Source organism: Trachypithecus francoisi, unplaced genomic scaffold, assembly GCF_009764315.1.
Source record: "Trachypithecus francoisi isolate TF-2019V2 unplaced genomic scaffold, Tfra_2.0 Lachesis_group15, whole genome shotgun sequence".
Lineage (NCBI taxonomy): Eukaryota > Metazoa > Chordata > Mammalia > Primates > Cercopithecidae > Trachypithecus > Trachypithecus francoisi.
This window is the reverse complement of record NW_022681460.1, coordinates 56,509,854-56,526,936: the sequence shown is the minus strand read 5'-3', so window position 1 is coordinate 56,526,936 and position 17,083 is coordinate 56,509,854. Positions and strand designations below refer to the sequence as shown.

The window sequence follows — 17,083 nt, the reverse complement described above, 5'->3', positions numbered from 1 at the left end:
GTGGTGGCTCACACCTGTAATTCCAGCCCTTTGGGAGGCTGAGATGGGAGGACAGCTTGAGCTCAGGAGTTTGAGACCAGCCTGGGCAATATAATAAGACCTTGTCTGTACCAAAAATTAAAAAAAAAAAAAAAAAATTTAGCTAAGCCTGGTGGCATGCACCTGTAGTCCCAGCTGTTTGGGAGGCTGAGGCGAGAGGATAGCTTGAGCTCAGAAGTTCGAGACCAGCCTGGGCAATATATAAGACCCTGTCTGTACCAAAAATTAAAAAAAAAAAAAATTAACTGAGCCTGGTGGCATGCACCTATAGTCCCAGCTGTTTGGGAGGCTGAGGTGGGAGGATAGCTTGAGCCTAGGAGTTCAAGGCTGCAGTGAGTTGTAATCATGTCACTGCACTCCAGCCTGAAAGACAGAGGGAAACCCTGTCTCAAAAAAAGAAAGTCATTTATGTTGGTTTCACCTTTTGGCTACTGTGAATCATGCTACTGTGAACATTGGCATACACGTATCAAGTTTTTGGCATACAAAAATTCAAGTTTCTGCTTTCAAATTGATAGTTCCTTTTTAATCGTTTTATACCCACCCCCCTTACTAGTATTGATTTGACAATACTCTTATCATTCCTTGGAAACTTAATCAGTTTAGTTACTATTCTTGTTTTCTCATCTTTATGAGCAAATAAGGCGGAAAGAAGGGAAGCGAAATGTCCAACACCACTTATTTTTGTTAATGGTATTGATAAAATTGGCACCAGCCTTTCAGTAATTCGGATGCTATGATTGTTCTTTTTTGTTGTTAAATTTTTGTGTCCATTATGCATTTTGAGTCATCATAAAGTGGCATTAAAAAAAAAAACTGCCATATTTGTCTAGCATGTATGGCATTTTATGATTTTAAAAGTATTTTTAAAGTTTGGTTAAAAACCTTAACAGTATATATAAAATGAAACACTGTGCTTTTACTGTGGAAATTTATCCTATATACCTTAATATAATAGTTATTTAAGATTTACATTTGGCTGGGCACAGTAGCTCATGCCTTTAATCCGAGTACTTTGGGAGGCTGAGGTATGCAGATCACTTGTGCCCAGGAGTTTTCGAGACTAACCTGGGCAACACTGGGAAACCCTGTCTCTTCAAAAAATAAAAAAATATTAGCCAGGCATGGTGGTGTGCGCCTGTAGTCCCAGCTCCTCAAGAGGCTGAGGTGGAAGGATTGCTTGAGCCTAGTTCAACGGAGGTTGCAGTAAGCCAAGATGGCGCTGCTGCACTCCAGCCTGGGTGAGAGTGAGACCACTTCTCGAAAGAAAGAAATAAAGATAGATAGATACCTAGATTTACATTTTAGAGAGTTAGTATATGTCTGTTATTTTTGAACTTTTGGGTTTCAGGGCTCCTTTATATTCATAAGAATTATTGAAGGTCCAAAGAAACTTTTGTTTTTGTGGTTATATGTTGATATTTACCATATTAGAAATTAAAACTGGCTGGGTGCAGTGGCTGACACCTGTAATCCCAGCTACTTCGGGAGGCTGAGCAGGGATGGATCAGTTGAGCCTCAGAGTTTGAGACCAACCTGGCTAACATGGCGAAACCCTGTCTCTACACACAACACAAAAGTTAACTGGTTGTGGTGGTGTGCACCTGTGCTCCTAGCTACTGCTGATAAATTTAAAAATATTCCCTAATTTATTACAAAATGTAAACCCATTAAATGTTATGTTATATATTTTTATGAAGACAACTGCCTTTCCTAAAACTAAAACATTTAATAATAAGAGTGTATTGTTTTATATTTTGGCAGCAATATTTGATGTCTGGCTTACTTAAAGATGGCTAGGTTCTCGTATTTGCTTCTACATTTAATCTGTTGCAATATGTCATTTTTATTGAAGTATATGAAGAAAATTCAGCCTCACACACATATAATTGGAAAAGAAAGGAGGATTTTCTTTTTTTTTTTTGTCTTCTCTAGTTGATTTATTTATATTCAGAATAAGAATTCTATGTTGGTGAAAGGAGGATTTTCATAGTCTTCCGATAATCATGGATATTTTTCTTTGATAACCACACTCAAATTCAACAAGTGGTAGCTTCTCAAAGACTAGTTGCAATATAGAATTTGAATGAATTCTATATTGCAACTAATCTATCATGCAAATTCTATATCTATCATTGCAAATTCTATCTATCATACAAATTCTATCTGTCATGCAAGTTCTATATTGCAACTATTCTATCAGTGAATCTTTCATCCTTGGTTACACTAAAATTCATTTGTCTTCCTTGTACCTTTTGTTGTTGTTGTTTTTGTTTTTGTTTTTGAGATGGAGTCTCACTGTCACCCAATCTAGAGTGTAGTGGTGCGATCTCGGCTCACTGCAGCCTCCACCTCCTGGGTTCAATTGATTCTCCTGCCTCGGCTTCCCGAGTAGCTGGGACTACAGGCACCTGCCACCACACCCAGCTAATTTTTGTATTTTTAGTAGAGATGGTGTTTCACCATGTTGGCCAGCCTGGTCTCCAACTCCTAACCTCAGGTGATACCCCCGCCTCGGCCTCCCGAAGTCTTGCACCTTGAATGGATCTTTTACTCAAGTATAATTTCTATCATCTTCATTGGTCATTTGGAAAATATTGGTTTACCAAGTATGTGAGTCTTCCAAATATTGATATACAGTGAAATATGGGATAAAAAATAAGAAATTCACATTTATTAACATCACCCCCAGTTACATGGGGAGCTAGCAAGCTCATCGGTCGTGATGAGTGCTGGTTTTCGCAACAGTCTAAATTTAACTTGAAAGCTCAGTTTTTATTTTTGACAATAAATTCTGTCAGTTGTTTTCCTTAAAGTGGCAGGCTTACTTTGTTCATGTTCAAGACAATGTCTGCCAAGTATCCAAGCTGGAACAACCATAATTTGTCATTCATTCTTTTTAGTAAACTTGGTGTAGTAGCCCATTTGCATTACTATAAGGAATACCTGAGACTGGGTAATTTATAAAGAAAATTGTTTTAATTGGCTCAGGGCTCTGCAGGCTTTACAGGAAGCATGGTGCTGGCATTTGCTTCTCGGGAGGCCTCAGGAAGCTTACAAACATGGCAGAAGATGACAAGGAACTAATGTGTCACATGGCTAGAGCCGGAGCAGCAAGAGAGGTGGGAGGTGCTACACTCTTTTTTTATTTTTTATTTTTTATTTTTTTGAGATGGAGTTTTGCGCTTTCACCCAGGCTGGAATGCCGTGGTGCGATCTTGGCTCACCACAACCTCTGCCTTCCAGTTTCAAGCGATTCTCCTGCCTCAGCCTCCCGAGTAGCTGGGATTACCAGTGCCCATCACCATGCTCGGGTAATTTTTATATTTTTATTAGAGAATTTTTATATTTTTATTAGAGACAAGGTTTCACCATGTTGGCCAGGCTGGTCTCGAACTCCTGGTGCTAGTTCTTTTAAACAACCAGATATCTTGAGAGTTCACTCACTATCAGAAGATCACACCAAGACATTCATGAGGGACTGCCCTCATGATCCAAACACCTCCCACCAAGCCCCACCTCTAACGTTGGGGGTTACGTTTCAACATGATTTTTGGAGGGGCCAAACATTCAAACCATATCACATGGTATTCCATGAAAAAAACAAGCAGTTCATTTTGCAACTTAAACTGTATAATACATGCTTTTTCCTGGGACTACCATGGTGCCTCAGTAGTCCACAGAAGTACTTTATGTGTACCTACTAGTTTGGGACACAAGGATGTTAAAAGCCGTGTACTCGAGGCTGGGATTTTCTTTTTTTTTAAATCTGTGATTACTGGTGCAGTTGATACCTCTACCTTGATTAGTGTTAAAGAGCTCGCAGTTTGACCCACTGTTGATTTTGCACCATGGATACAATTGTGAACACAGAAGAAGGCAAATTGTGTTTTAGTATTATGATGAAAGTAGGGTGTTTTGCTGGGACTTGATGCTACAGGCCAGTAGTTCTCAAAGCCTGGTTCCCTGACCAGCAGCATTAGCGTCTCTTGGGAGCTTGTTAGAAATGCCAACACCTGGGCCCTCCCCTTCCCTTCCAGCGTCCAGGTCCTTTGGGGTGGGGCTGGGCTGCTGCAGCTAGCTCCAGGGGACTGAGAGAGTCTCCTGAATTTCAGAAAGGCCACTCTGCCTTCTGGAAGGATGGTGGTTGCGGGGGATGAGTAAGTTAGGGACAGAGTGTTCTAGTGTTTGTAGAGGATGTGATGTGGCCTGGATTTCAGGCAGTAGGAAGAAAATGGAATGGATTTGCTAGAGATAGATTCTCTAGAACTTTATTGCTGGTGGACCACTTAAAAGCTTAGAAAACAACTGTGCTTTGCTCTGAGACCTGCCAGCCATCAGGGACGGATGAGTTTTAAAGGCCCTTACTGCTTTGTGTCTTGAAGCAGTTTAATATTTTATTAATCGTGAAAAAATCAATCCAGATAACTTGCCTGAGTCATTTCAGTCTCCTTTTTGAGGATGCCTGCTGAAGCAGTGACCATGATCTCTGGAGGGGTAGAGCCTCACATTCAGAGTTTAGAGTCTTAGAAAGGACAGTTCGGTGTGGGAGAATGGCAGCTATGATTTCATTCAGATATGCCCAGCTGCTGACAAATTGAATACAACGATCCGTGACTGGCAGAGCTCTCATGTATTATGTGTTGTCTTGAAGCTGGTGAGGTGTATCCTTTCACTATTGGATCTTACCATTCAGTGCAGTCAGTAGCTCCATTCGATATAAGTGTAAAGATGGGTCTCTCATTTCAGTTTCAGCAATATTCTCAAAACTTTTATTTTTCAGTGTTTTAAAGTTTTTTTTATTTTATATCTTTTTTTTTTTTTTTATTTTAACAGATTTGTAAGACTCCAGGGCCTTCCAGCCTGAATAATCTGATGGTTCCTGAAATGACTGGGGAAACAGACGCTTCGTATGGCAGTTGAAGAGTGTGTGTCTATGTGCATTTAAAACCTTCTTTCTGTACTTACACATTCACACGGGAAGACAGGCTCATTCTTGTGCACACTTGAGAGTTTTACAACTGATGAAAATTAATTTAAGAATCAGATGGAGCAACTTGACACCACTGGGCTCAGGAGCCCGGGGAGAAAAATACATCACTAATGGCCAATTTTCCATATGGTCTGCACGGGTAAAGAAAGTCTGCAAAAAGAAGAAAAAAAAAATTGCACAGATTAAGCCACAAAAATACCTTCCAGTTTAAAGAAGGAACTAAGTGCGAAGGTGACTGAGAAAGAAGTGTGACTTCAAACATTGCAGCGGCTCACACAGTGCTTGTTGCACTTTATTTTTCAGTGGGTTTGGTGATTTGAATGGATTAAAATTCTGGACTGAAAAGTAACTCCTACTGTGGTTATGGCTAGAGGAAAGCAAGTTCAAGTATGATGGGACAAGTTTGAATAATGAACTGATTCCTTTGCCTATTTTAATTAACTGTATTTGAGAAATTTTAATTTATTATTTCCCCCTTTTCCTGCATCTATAGGATAATATTGTAAAATAGCAGTTGAAACCAATAATTACAAAATAAATACCAAGGAAAATCCAAGCAAAGCTTTCTTTTTTTTGGACAAGCGGTGTGGTGTTTGGAGACAGTCTCCGAATGTGAACAGGAAAGCACCCATCAGCAAAACACGATCACTCTCTAGGGAGACAGTTGAGGGAATCTGACTCTGGCTTCTGCTTTTGTTTTAAGGGATTATCTTCCCTGCCAAATCCAAGAATACTTGCATATGAGAAGATTACCTGATGGACTTAATTCTAAGATTAGCTTTTTTCATCAAGATGGAAAAAGATCTTTAGGAGCAGAAAAGGGGAGGAGCAGAAAAGGGGAGTACTAACTGGGGGAGCGAGAAGGGAGACGAGCAAAAGAAACAAAATCTTGTAGCGTGGCTCTGTTTTGTCAGCAAGAGGATTTAAGACTCACCCAAGGCAAACACTGGGACCACTGTAAGAGCGCTGGAACATTCTGCCTCTTGAGTGAAGGGGCCTTCTTTCTAGCCTCTATGGCACTGAGGGGTGTGCCGGCTGGTGGAGGAGTAGTCCGATGGAGCCCTGCGTTCCCTGGGGACACAGGGCCAAGCTTTGAGGTGGAAAGTTTCTGGTTCTGAAACAACGGGGAGAGAGTCTGTTTTTCTTCCTAAAATTTGGACTCTTGTCTGCACAAACTCTGGTCTGTTTTGCACGGTTTGTGTGCCTTTTTTTCCCTTTATGCAATCTTTTTCAGCTTTAGCAGCAGAAATTTGTCTAGTTCAGAAAACATGCTAGAGGGTGGCTTCAGAAGGAAGATGATCCTGTGTGTTCTGTGTCTGCATCCGAACTTTTGAAGAGAAAAATTCGAGCTAGAGGGATTCTTAAAGCCTTAAGTTACTTGAAATCTATGTATTTGCAACCCGTCGTCTCTGGAATCATTACACTAAACTGGAATCTCAGGCTGAATGAGAATAACCAAGTGGAGTAAAAAGAAGAAAACCGTTTCTTGTTCACCACTTAATTAATGATGCTCTTTCTCCAAAGGATCAGCACGTTCTTCCTCTGAGAACTTGAAAATAAAAATGGACCCCATGTTTTTTTAAGCATTACCTTTTCTTAGAAGACTGCCATCATCTTTTATAGAGGAATTTTTTCACTATGCATTCGGTGGATCTTTATAAAATACTGACCTTCTAATTAGATTCAGGTCAGTCTTAATTAAAGGGGGAAAAACTCAACGCAAACCAACCACAAAAACAAATACACCAATGAAAGAAATTGGTTTAAATTTCACAGCATTAGCATTACTTTTTAAGTAAAACAGTTCATTGAAGAAAGTATGTATGCAGCAGTGGAACATGGGCCCGTGCTTTGCAGTGACTCCAACATCCTGTGCCTGTCCTGGAAGGGACGTGTCCCCAAGAGTGAGAAGGAGAAGCCTGTGTGCAGGAGGCGCTACTACGAGGAGGGCTGGCTGGCCACGGGCAATGGGCGAGGAGTGGTTGGGGTGACTTTCACCTCTAGCCACTGTCGCAGGGACAGGAGTACTCCACAGAGGATAAATTTCAACCTCCGGGGCCACAATAGCGAGGTGAGCTGTGGTTTTGTTTCACTTTTTGGTCACTTCCAGTGGTGTTTTTGAGCCCCTTGCGGACTTGAAACTTCCTTCATTTCAGTTTCATAGACTTGCTGCTAAGTGAGACTTTCCATGCTGTGAGATCTGTCTCGTATGCTCTGGCAGAAAAGATGCTAAGGTGGACACAGTTCACAGTAGGCTGCCTCTCCCCAAGTGGGTCAGTTGTCCTGACACCCCTGCTGTCTTCCCCCTGCACTCTCTCAGAGGGTCCAGGCAGTGGGAAGACGCCCAGCAGTAGGAAGCCAGGGCGCTTTCTGACCACGGTGTGGGGTTAAATTAGATGATCCTAACCAACTTCTCATGCTCCAAGTCTGCATGGCAAAGAGTTACCCCCACCCCTGATGTCACACTGACAGTGTGAAAAATGAAAGTGGTGCTGCCTTTACCTTGCACAGTTAACATCTACGTTTCTTTGGTGATGGCTTGACACTTGGCTTATATTTTTTTGTACTTGGAGGTAAAGAATAGTTAATGGACAAGAACCATAGTTTTTCACATGTATAGGGTATATTATATTCAGGCTATTATGCCAGGTATTTGTACATATAGATTCCTCTGGGCTTCTAAAATATAAGTAGTGGGATTATCTATGAAATTCATGTAACCAGCTTTTATTGAGCAATACTTAAGTGTTAGGCATTGTGTTTTAAAGAAGAGCGTGAGTGATAATTTCTTGCAAAGTTAATGCTTGTATAGCACCTTCACAATATTCATGTTTTACTCTTCACTAGCTTGAGTATTTTTAAAATGAGGAATCCAAGACTATTTCAGGCGTCTTAAAATGTCATTAAATGGTTATTAAATAGCTATTGTAAAGGAGCAGGAATATTTTTCAAGTATAGGTCTTAGTCCATTTGTGCTACTGTAACAGAATATAGACAAGGTGGCTTATAAACAGTAGAAATTTATTTCTCACAGTTTGGGAGGCTGAAAGTCCCAAGATCAGGGGGCTAGTATGGTACGGTTTTTGATTTCTTCTTGGTGAAAAGAGGATGAGAGGCTCTCTGAGGCCTCTTTTATGAGGCCACTAATCCCATACATGAGGGCTCCATTCTCGTGACTTAATCACCTCCTGTCAAGACCCTACCTCTTACTACCATCACCTAGGGAGATTCACCATATGAATTTTGGGGGCACACAAACATTCAGATCATAGCAATATAAACATTCAGTAAAGTGTACTAAACTTAACTTTGAATGATTATTTTTATGTGCAGTCACCCATGTAAGCGCCAACAAGACCAAAATATACAGCATTTCCAGCACCAGTTATAGGTATTTGGTGCTCCTTTCCAGATTTTACATTCTGTCTTAATCCATTCCTGCCGCTAAATCAAAATATCTTAGACTTGGTAATCTATAAACAACAGAGATTTATTGCTCACAGTTCTGAAGACTGGGAAGTCCAAGATCAAGACGTCAGCAGGTTCAGTGTCTGGTGAGGGCTCTCTTCTTCATAAATGGCACCTTGTTCCTGTGTCCTCACGTGGTGGAAGGGGCAAGGGAGCTTCCTGGGGCCTATTTTATAAGGGTAGGAATCCCATTTATGAGGGGAGAGCCCTCAAGACCTGATCACCTCCCAAAGGCCCCACCTCTTGATACCACCACATGGGGATTAGGTTTCAACATTGAATTTTGTGGGAATGGAAGCATTCAGATCCTAGCACACCCCTCCTGAGAAGTAACTCACATTCTGACTTCTGTCACTGCTTAATGGAAATGGAATCCTTCATTACATACTCTCTGTGTCTGGCTTCTTGCACTCAACATGATATCTGTGAGAGTCATCCCTGTTGTGTATATTATTAGTTTGTGCTTTTTAATTGATGTGAATTTTCCACTGAAGGAAGATACCTAGTGTTTTTCTTTTCCTGTTCCTGGGTATTTGGATTGCTTCCAGTTTTTGGCTGTTATGACTAATGCTGCTGTGAACGTTTATGTGCGTGTCTTTGTATGGACCTGTGCATTCAGAAGGTGGAATTTCTAAATCATAATCTTGCATGTGTTTAGGTTTAGTAGAAATTGTCTGTTTTCCAAAGTGGTTGTACTGTTTACACCTCGTCATCAATGCATGAAAGTTTTAGTTGTAAGGCCAAGAGTAATTTGAGATTGATTTTTCCACCGAGTTTAATTTATTAAGAAGCTTCTTTTGAATTTGAACTTTTTCCATTAAAAAACAGTGGTTTTATGCAATAAATTATGTTTTTTTTTTTTTTTTTGAAACGGAGTCTCACTCTGTCACCCAGGCTGGAGTGCAGTGGCTGGATCTCGGCTCACTGCAAGCTCCGCCTCCCGGGTTTACGCCATTCTCCTGCCTCAGCCTCCCGAGTAGCTGGGACTACAGGCACCCGCCACCTCGTCTGGCTAGTTTTTTGTATTTTTTAGTAGAGATGGGGTTTCACCGTATTAGCCAGGATGGTCTCGATCTCCTGACCTCGTGATCTGCCCGTCTCGGCCTCCCAAAGTGCTGGGATTACAGGCTTGAGCCACCGCGCCCGGCCAAGAAATTATGTTTTACAAATAATATATTGGGCATATACATACAGGCATGCAAGCATTATCCCCCCCACCCCCCACTCCCCCCCTACACACATCCACCTTTGTAGTGGATATTCTTAAAAATATTTTTTCTTGTTCTTGTGTAACAAATTACCCCAGACTTCGTGGCTTAAAACGTTACCCATTTCTAGTCTCACAGTTCTGTAGTTCTGAAGTCCTGTTATGGTATGTCTGGGGCCTCTGCTTAGGTCTCCCAGGCTGGGAAACGTGGTACCAGCCAGGACTGCTAGCTCCTCTGAGGCTCAGGGCCCTCTTCCAAGCTCATTCAGTTTGTTGGTAGAAATCAGTTCCTTGTGGTTGTAGGACTGAGGCCCTGGGGTCTTAGAGGCCCTAACTAGTCCCAGCCATGTGACCCTCTCCACAGCATGCAGTTTGCTTCTTCAAGGCCAGAAGGAGAGCATCTGCTGTAACTTCAAATCTTTCTGACTTTCTGTGTCTGAAAAATGGCACCCCTGAGCTGACCACGCTCACCTCCACTCCTGGGGAGGGGATTACACTGGGTGTGCATACCAGGGGGTGCGGTTTTAGAATTCTGCCTACTACAAAAGAGAGGATTCTAATTCACAGACAGTGGTCTGGCTATCTCACTGATGAAACTGTTGTGCGTGATTTTTTCCACATTGCATTTTTACTTTTTTTGTTTTTTGTTTTTGTTTTTAAATTATGCTTTAAGTTCTAGGGTACCTATGCACAACATGCAGGTTTGTTACATAGGTATACATGTGCCGTGTTGATTTGCTGCACCCATTAACTCATCGTTTACATTAGGTATTTCTTCTAATGCTATCCCTCCCGCTGCTCCCCACCCCACAACAGGCCCTTGTGTGTGATGTTCACACTTGCCCTGTGTCCAAGTGTTCTCATTGTTCGGTTCCCACCTATGAGTGAGAATATGCGGTGTTTGGTTTTCTGTCCTTTTGATAATTTGCTTAGAATGATGGTTTCCAGCTTTATCCATGTCCCTACAAAGGACATGAACTCATCCTTTTTTATGGCTGCATAGTATTCCATGGTGCATATGTGCCACATTTTCTTAATCCAGTCTATCATTGATGGGCATTTGGGTTGGTTCCAAGTCTTTGCTATTGTGAATAGTGCCGCAGCAAACATACGTGTGCGTGTGTCTTTATAGTAGCATGATTTAGGGTATATGCTCAGTATTGGGATTGCTGGGTCAAATGGTATTTCTAGTTCTAGATCCTTGAGGAATTGCCACACTGTCTTCCACAATGGTTGAACTAGTTTACACTCCCACCAACAGTGTAAAAGGGTTCCTATTTCTCCACTTCCTTTCCAGCATCTGTGTCCTGACTTTTTAATGATCACCATTCTAACTGGTGTGAGATGGTATCTCATTGTGGTTTTGATTTGCATTTCTCTGATGGCCAGTGATGATGAGAATTTTTTCATGTGTCTGTTGGCTGCATAAATGTCTTCTTTTGAGAAGTGTCTGTTCATATCCTTGGCCCACTTTTTGATGGGGTTGTTTTTTTCTTTTAAATTTGTTTAAGTTCTTTGTAGATTCTGGATATTAGCCCTGTGTCAGATGGGTAGATTGCAAAAATTTTCTCCCATTTTGTCGGTTGACTGTTCACTTTGATGCATTTTTACGTTTAGTTAATTTCTATTCCTCATACTAGAATCTGTTCCATTTAGCTGGGCGTGGGGGCTCATGCTTGTAATCCCAGCACTTTGGGAAGCTGAGGCAGGGAGATTGCTTGAGCTTAGGAGTTCAAGACCAGCCTGGGTAACATAGTGAGACCCTGTCTCTACTCTCCCCCACCCCCTGCAAAAAAAAGAATATGTGCCATTTACTGAATGCCTGCCAGTTAGAGTGACCAACTCTCCTGGTTTCCCAGGATGTGGGACTGTTGGTGTTAATACCTGCAAAATCCCAGGCAAACTGAGATGGTCATCCTACTGCCCAGGGCCCGATGTGGTTTCAGGCATCTTACCTCATGTTGTTCATAGCAGACTCATGGGAAGATATCATTATTTCCATTTTATAGGGAAGAAAACTCAGGCTTTAAAGATGTTAAATAACCTGCCTAAATTCATGCAGCTTGTATGGAGGAGAACTTGAATCTAGGGGTTTAACATTTTCCTAAAACTTTATTTTCTTATAACTTGTGTTAAATACTAGTCCTCAATCCCTTATCCTCAGTTGTTAAATCTTTTTTTTTTTTTTTTTTTTTTTAAATTTTTTGAGACAGAGCTTCTCTCTCTTCCCCAGGCTAGAGTGCAGTGACACGATCACCACTTACCACAGCCTCTGCCTCCCAGGTTTGAGTGATCCTCCCACCTCAGCCTCCCAAGTAGGTGGGACTACAGACATATGCCACAATGTTCAGCTAGTTACAAAAATTTTTTTTTTGTAGAGACAGGGTTTTGCCATGTTGCCCAGGCTGATCTCAAACTCCTGGACTTAAGTGATCTGCCCACCTCAGCCTCCCAAAGTGTTGGGATTATAAGTGAGAGCCACTGTGCCCAGCTCACGGTTGTTCAATCTAAGTGCTCTGAAAATAGCGAGTTTTTGTGTAATTGTTTTAATGGCAAGACCTGACCTGGACTGATGTGAAGCTGCTGATTGTTATTATTCCATCACTTCAGCTGCAGAAATACTGTGTTTTATTATGGAGGCTGCCCAGACCTGTGGGTGACATTAGATAATGGACAGGAGCTCCCCTTGTAGGACTTTGCTAAGATTTAAAAACTTCTGAACTCAAAATACTTGTCTGTAAGGATTCTGAATCAGGGGTTGTGAACTTGTATCTTCATTTAAGGAAATCATCAAAACAAACCTTGGGTTTTATTTAATTTGTTTTTTCATTTCTGGGAAGGCTGACATTTAACTCATCTCTGCCCATACTTAGTTACCTTATCTTCACTCCCTTCTACCACAAGAAGCAGAAAAACCCTGTGTCCCCACCGGCCATCCCTTAAGAACACTACTGAAAGAACCGTTGAAAGATTTTATTTCTGGCCATGGAACTAACTAAATTGAAGGGGTCAGAACTAATCATCTGCTAATTTCACAACTGAATTAAAAAGGAAAGAAATCTGAATGAAAGATAATTTATTTCACCCTCAGCTAGTATGTAAAATCTGTTTTATATTACGTATTTAACAAATCTTAACAGTTTTGCAATTATAAATTTATTCAGTTAGATAAATTGAATCTGAAATTAAATACTGTGATAAACGTTTGTCTGGTCTTTGAGACTAGTTTGCCTTTCTCACATTGTGTATTCTGTTGTTAGAAATTTCTGATAAAATGGTATCAGCTATATTTGCCGGAGTGAAACATATAGGCAAGGAATTCTTAACCTGTGTCAATGGCTTCATATTTGGTAAGTATGTTAATGGTTCTAATCAGATGGTCAAAATATGTGCCCCCCATCAATCCTGAAAGCACCTTTCATAAAAAAGAACCACTACCACAAAAGGTGAATGATCAACCAAACCAACTTTTCCCAAAGCAACTTTCTATGGCATTTGGGGACGGTTAATCCTTTTGCCAGTATCTCTTTTGAAACCTTTGATAGCAGTGTTATAGAAGAGGAATAGATGTGTGCTTACCTACTGAAACTCCAAGGGAGACTCTTCGTGGCTGGCTGAGAAGTGATGGTTTTTTAGAATTATTTGTCCTTTTACTGTGAAGCAGTAATTCAAGAAAGATGAGTTTTTCTTTTAAAAGAGTCCCCAACAGGTGGGCAGGTATGTCAGGCAAAATAATTACGTTCCATAATGAAGATTATTTCAGAAAGTAATTACTTGGGAATGTTTTTATTCTATGAAACAATTTCTTCCAGATATGGTAGATGTCGTGCAAATTAATCAAGGTTAGTACTGATTGTCATTTAACAGGATTTTTTTTTTTTTGAGACGGAGTCTCGCTTTGTTGCCCAGGCTGGAGTGCAATGGCATAATCTTGGCTCACTGCAACCTCCGCCTCCCAGATTCAAGCCGTTTTTCTGCCTCAGCCTCCCGAGTAGCTATGATTGCAGGCGCCCACCGCCACACCTGGCTAATTTTTGTATTTTTAGTAGAAATGTGGTTTTGCCATGTTGGCCAGGCTGGTCTCAAACTCCTGATCTCAGGTGATCCACCTGCCTCAGCCTCACAAAGTGCTGGGATTACAAGCGTGAGCCACCTTGCCTGGCCAACAGGATTTTTTTGACTTAAGAATAAGCAGGCAGTCATGTGTAGTTGCTGGAATTCATTTTGTTATAAGGACATGTCTACTACAGCAATGGTCTCACCTGAATTCTTGGATTGGATACATCTTCTCTGATATGCTTTCTGACCCTGCCCCTTGTCCCTGTTGTACACTGATCAGACTTCTCTGGTTGCACTGATAATGCTTTATTTTTTTTATTTCTTTTTATTTTTTGAGACGGAGTCTCGCTCTGTCACCCAGGCTGGAGTGCAGTGGCCAGATCTCAGCTCACTGCAAGCTCCGCCTCCCGGGTTCACGCCATTCTCCTGCCTAAGCCTCCCGAGTAGCTGGGACTACAGGCGCCGCCACCTCGCCCGGCTAGTTTTTTTGTATTTTTAGTAGAGACGGGGTTTCACCGTGTTAGCCAGGATGGTCTCAATCTCCTGACATCGTGATCCGCCCGTCTCGGCCTCCCAAAGTGCTGGGATTACAGGCTTGAGCCACCGCGCCCGGCCCGATAATGCTTTATTATAGTTATCTGCTTGCCTCGTTTGGTAAAACTTACTGGAAGATCAGTGTACCCTGTCATTCTTAACTTCCTCGCCTCTCATTGTTTAGAATATCAATTAGTTATTTATTTTTTTAAAAAAAATTCCTTTAACTTTTTGGCCCCCTTCAGTGTGCTTTCTTTCCTTATTCTGCTGAAATGATCTCCTTCTCACTGACCACACATTGCTAAACTCATAGGTTTTTGGTGTTTCGTTTTTGTTTTTAAACTGCATTTGTTGCCTCAGTAGCAAGTTGCAAGTTGCTCAGTACCATCAGTAGAATTGAGACGTCTTCTCTCACTTTCCGGAACATGATGCTCTCCTGGTTTTCCTTTTACTGTTCTGACCTCTGCTTTCCACCCTTCTTTGCTGGCTCTGCCTTTTTTTCTTTTTTCTTTTTTGCCTCATCTTTAAATGTTAATGGGTACCAGGCATGCATATTTTTCTGTATTTCCTCTCTATGTTGGCTTTAAATCTCCCTACATGCTGATGACTCCGGGTATCTCTCTCTGTCTGCCATCTCTTTCTAGTTCCAGACTTCATTCTCCAACTTGATATATGAGATACAAAGTGGACACCAATCAGGCCTCGCAGACTATCGGTCACCCAGACAGAATTGATTTCCCCCCTGCCCCTTGAACCCTCAGATCAGTTCCATGCACTGTTTTCCCATTTTGGTAGATGGCCCAAGACCAGTCAGTCAGTCCAGCTCACAATTCAGGAATCTCCCTGCACTTCCCTTGTCCCCAAGTCTTGTTATTAGCAAGACCTCCCACTGTGTCTGACTTCCAGATAATATCTGAAACGTGCTCACTTTTGTCTTCCTTCATCACCATGCCTAGCACAAACTTCCTCATGAATCTCTTGACTTAAACTCTACTATCTTCCCATTGTGGAGGACTCTACTTAACAATGTATAGTAAGTTTTTTCAGTGTTTAAAAATATTATAAAAATTTATTTCTAAGGTACTTTTGTTTTTTGCTAAAAACGCTGTATGACACATCTTAATTCCAAAAAGGATGGGAATTTCTGGATTGTAATAATTGCCTCCCTTGCGGTGAAAGACCCTCCTAGTACCACTGTCTGATTTACCCTCTCCTGAAGAAGGCCCAGAGCCACTGGGGACTGGCAAGCCAGGTTCTGTGTCCACCTCACTGTGCATAGTGATGACCAACTTTTTCAACATTTGGAGAGATTAGAAAACCATTTTATTTTAAAACTTTTATACAGTATTTAACGTACTTAATCTGTACAACAGTTTTAGTGAGAAGAGTTGACTCATTTTGGATTAAAGCCAGCAAAAACTCACTGCAGCTCTTTTATCTCTCTTACAAATTCTACATAGAAAGTGACTTTTAGTAGATTTGTGATGACCAACTAGGGTATTATAATGGTGGATGTAATGGAGGGCTTTTTTATTTCCTTTAGTGATGGCCTTTTCTTTTTTCCTTTCTGTTTCTGTTTTTCCGTATCTTGATTCCAAGAAGTTCTAGCTTTACCTGTCCAAGTCATTCAAGTCATTAGTTTACTCAAGTCAGTAGTAAATTGAAAATAATAATTCTCTTCTATCAGAGTTGTAGAACCTGAGACAGTGTGTTTTTGGAAGGGCTGTGAAAATGGTATATAAGTGATGAAATAGTAAAGTACTCTATACCCTTTGTACTTAAAGTAATATACTTACGTATATCAGTTTCCAGTCCTTACAATATCACTTAGTACCTGGAAATTCAGTTACTGTTCTGACTCATGAGGCCAGAAACAGTGTTTGTTGATTTTTGTTCCTCAGTTTAGATTGAAAACACATGCATTAGCAGGTATTTACTGCATCTCTGTTGTGTGCTGGGTGCTGTGTGTACTTGCCACTGTGTGGAGGCAAGAGAAGTCCCAGCTTACACCTCATGGAATCTACAGTCTAGCATGAGGGTGAAGTGTGGACTTCGCCTTCCTCTATTTGCATTTCCATTAGGAAGAGAAAGCAAGCTTTGAATTGTTCAAAGAATGAAGAATGAGGCTTCCTAGAGATGGTGTGGTGAAGATCATCTTTGAGCAGGGCCTTGAGAAATACTCAGGATTTAACTCGTACTTTTCTCAGTCGTGCAAGAAGATTAAGCCACATTCTGGCTTCAGAGAAGCATTTCTGAGAGAGATGAAGGACACTTCGTTCCCCAGCCCCAACCTAAGCATGTGACTGTACTCCCTTGTCATATGCTGTTGGAACCTGGCTGACAAGGACAAGGACCTATGCATTTTTTCCTGCCCTAGAACAAAATTGCCCTTGTTGGACATGCAGTGATGTTCTTTGTGCCTTTTGACTATACTGTGAAATGTTTGTAGTTTGTAATGGGGATTTTATCCATCTGAGCATGATACACTTTTTATTAATTTCCATGGCAGATGGTTAAACTAGGGTGCTGCCTTAATAATTTGACTTATGCAAGTGCTCAGATATGACTGTTTCTGTGCTTAATGTATTCAGCATGTGGTTGTAGTCAAGTTTGAAAAGTTACATAATCATGCGTTCATGACCTGAATTAGAGATAATTTATTAGTGACTCAGCATTAGTGACTCGTTTTATGCAACTCTTCTGGTAAAGCAACATTTCTGTTTATGTGAGCATATGTTAGCATGCTAGATGACCACATCTACCTTGTTTCCTTCCTAGGTAGT

The 17,083-nt window shown here is 41.1% G+C and overlaps 1 protein-coding gene across 3 annotated transcripts in view; it reads left to right on the top strand.

Moving 5' to 3' along the window:
• TULP4 (TUB like protein 4) overlaps positions 1 to 17,083 on the top strand; it is a 290,551-nt gene that overhangs the window by 73,837 nt on the left and 199,631 nt on the right. The window contains exons 1-2 of one of the 3 annotated variants that reach the window (XM_033234933.1): positions 3,234 to 3,353; positions 4,876 to 7,103. In XM_033234933.1, the coding sequence (XP_033090824.1) occupies positions 6,852 to 7,103 (252 nt within the window). In that variant the 5' untranslated portion in view covers positions 3,234 to 3,353; positions 4,876 to 6,851. Of the gene's footprint in view, positions 1 to 3,233; positions 3,354 to 4,036; positions 4,200 to 4,875; positions 7,104 to 17,083 lie in introns of those variants that run through there. The other 2 variants (XM_033234934.1, XM_033234932.1) reach the window with 2 other exon arrangements.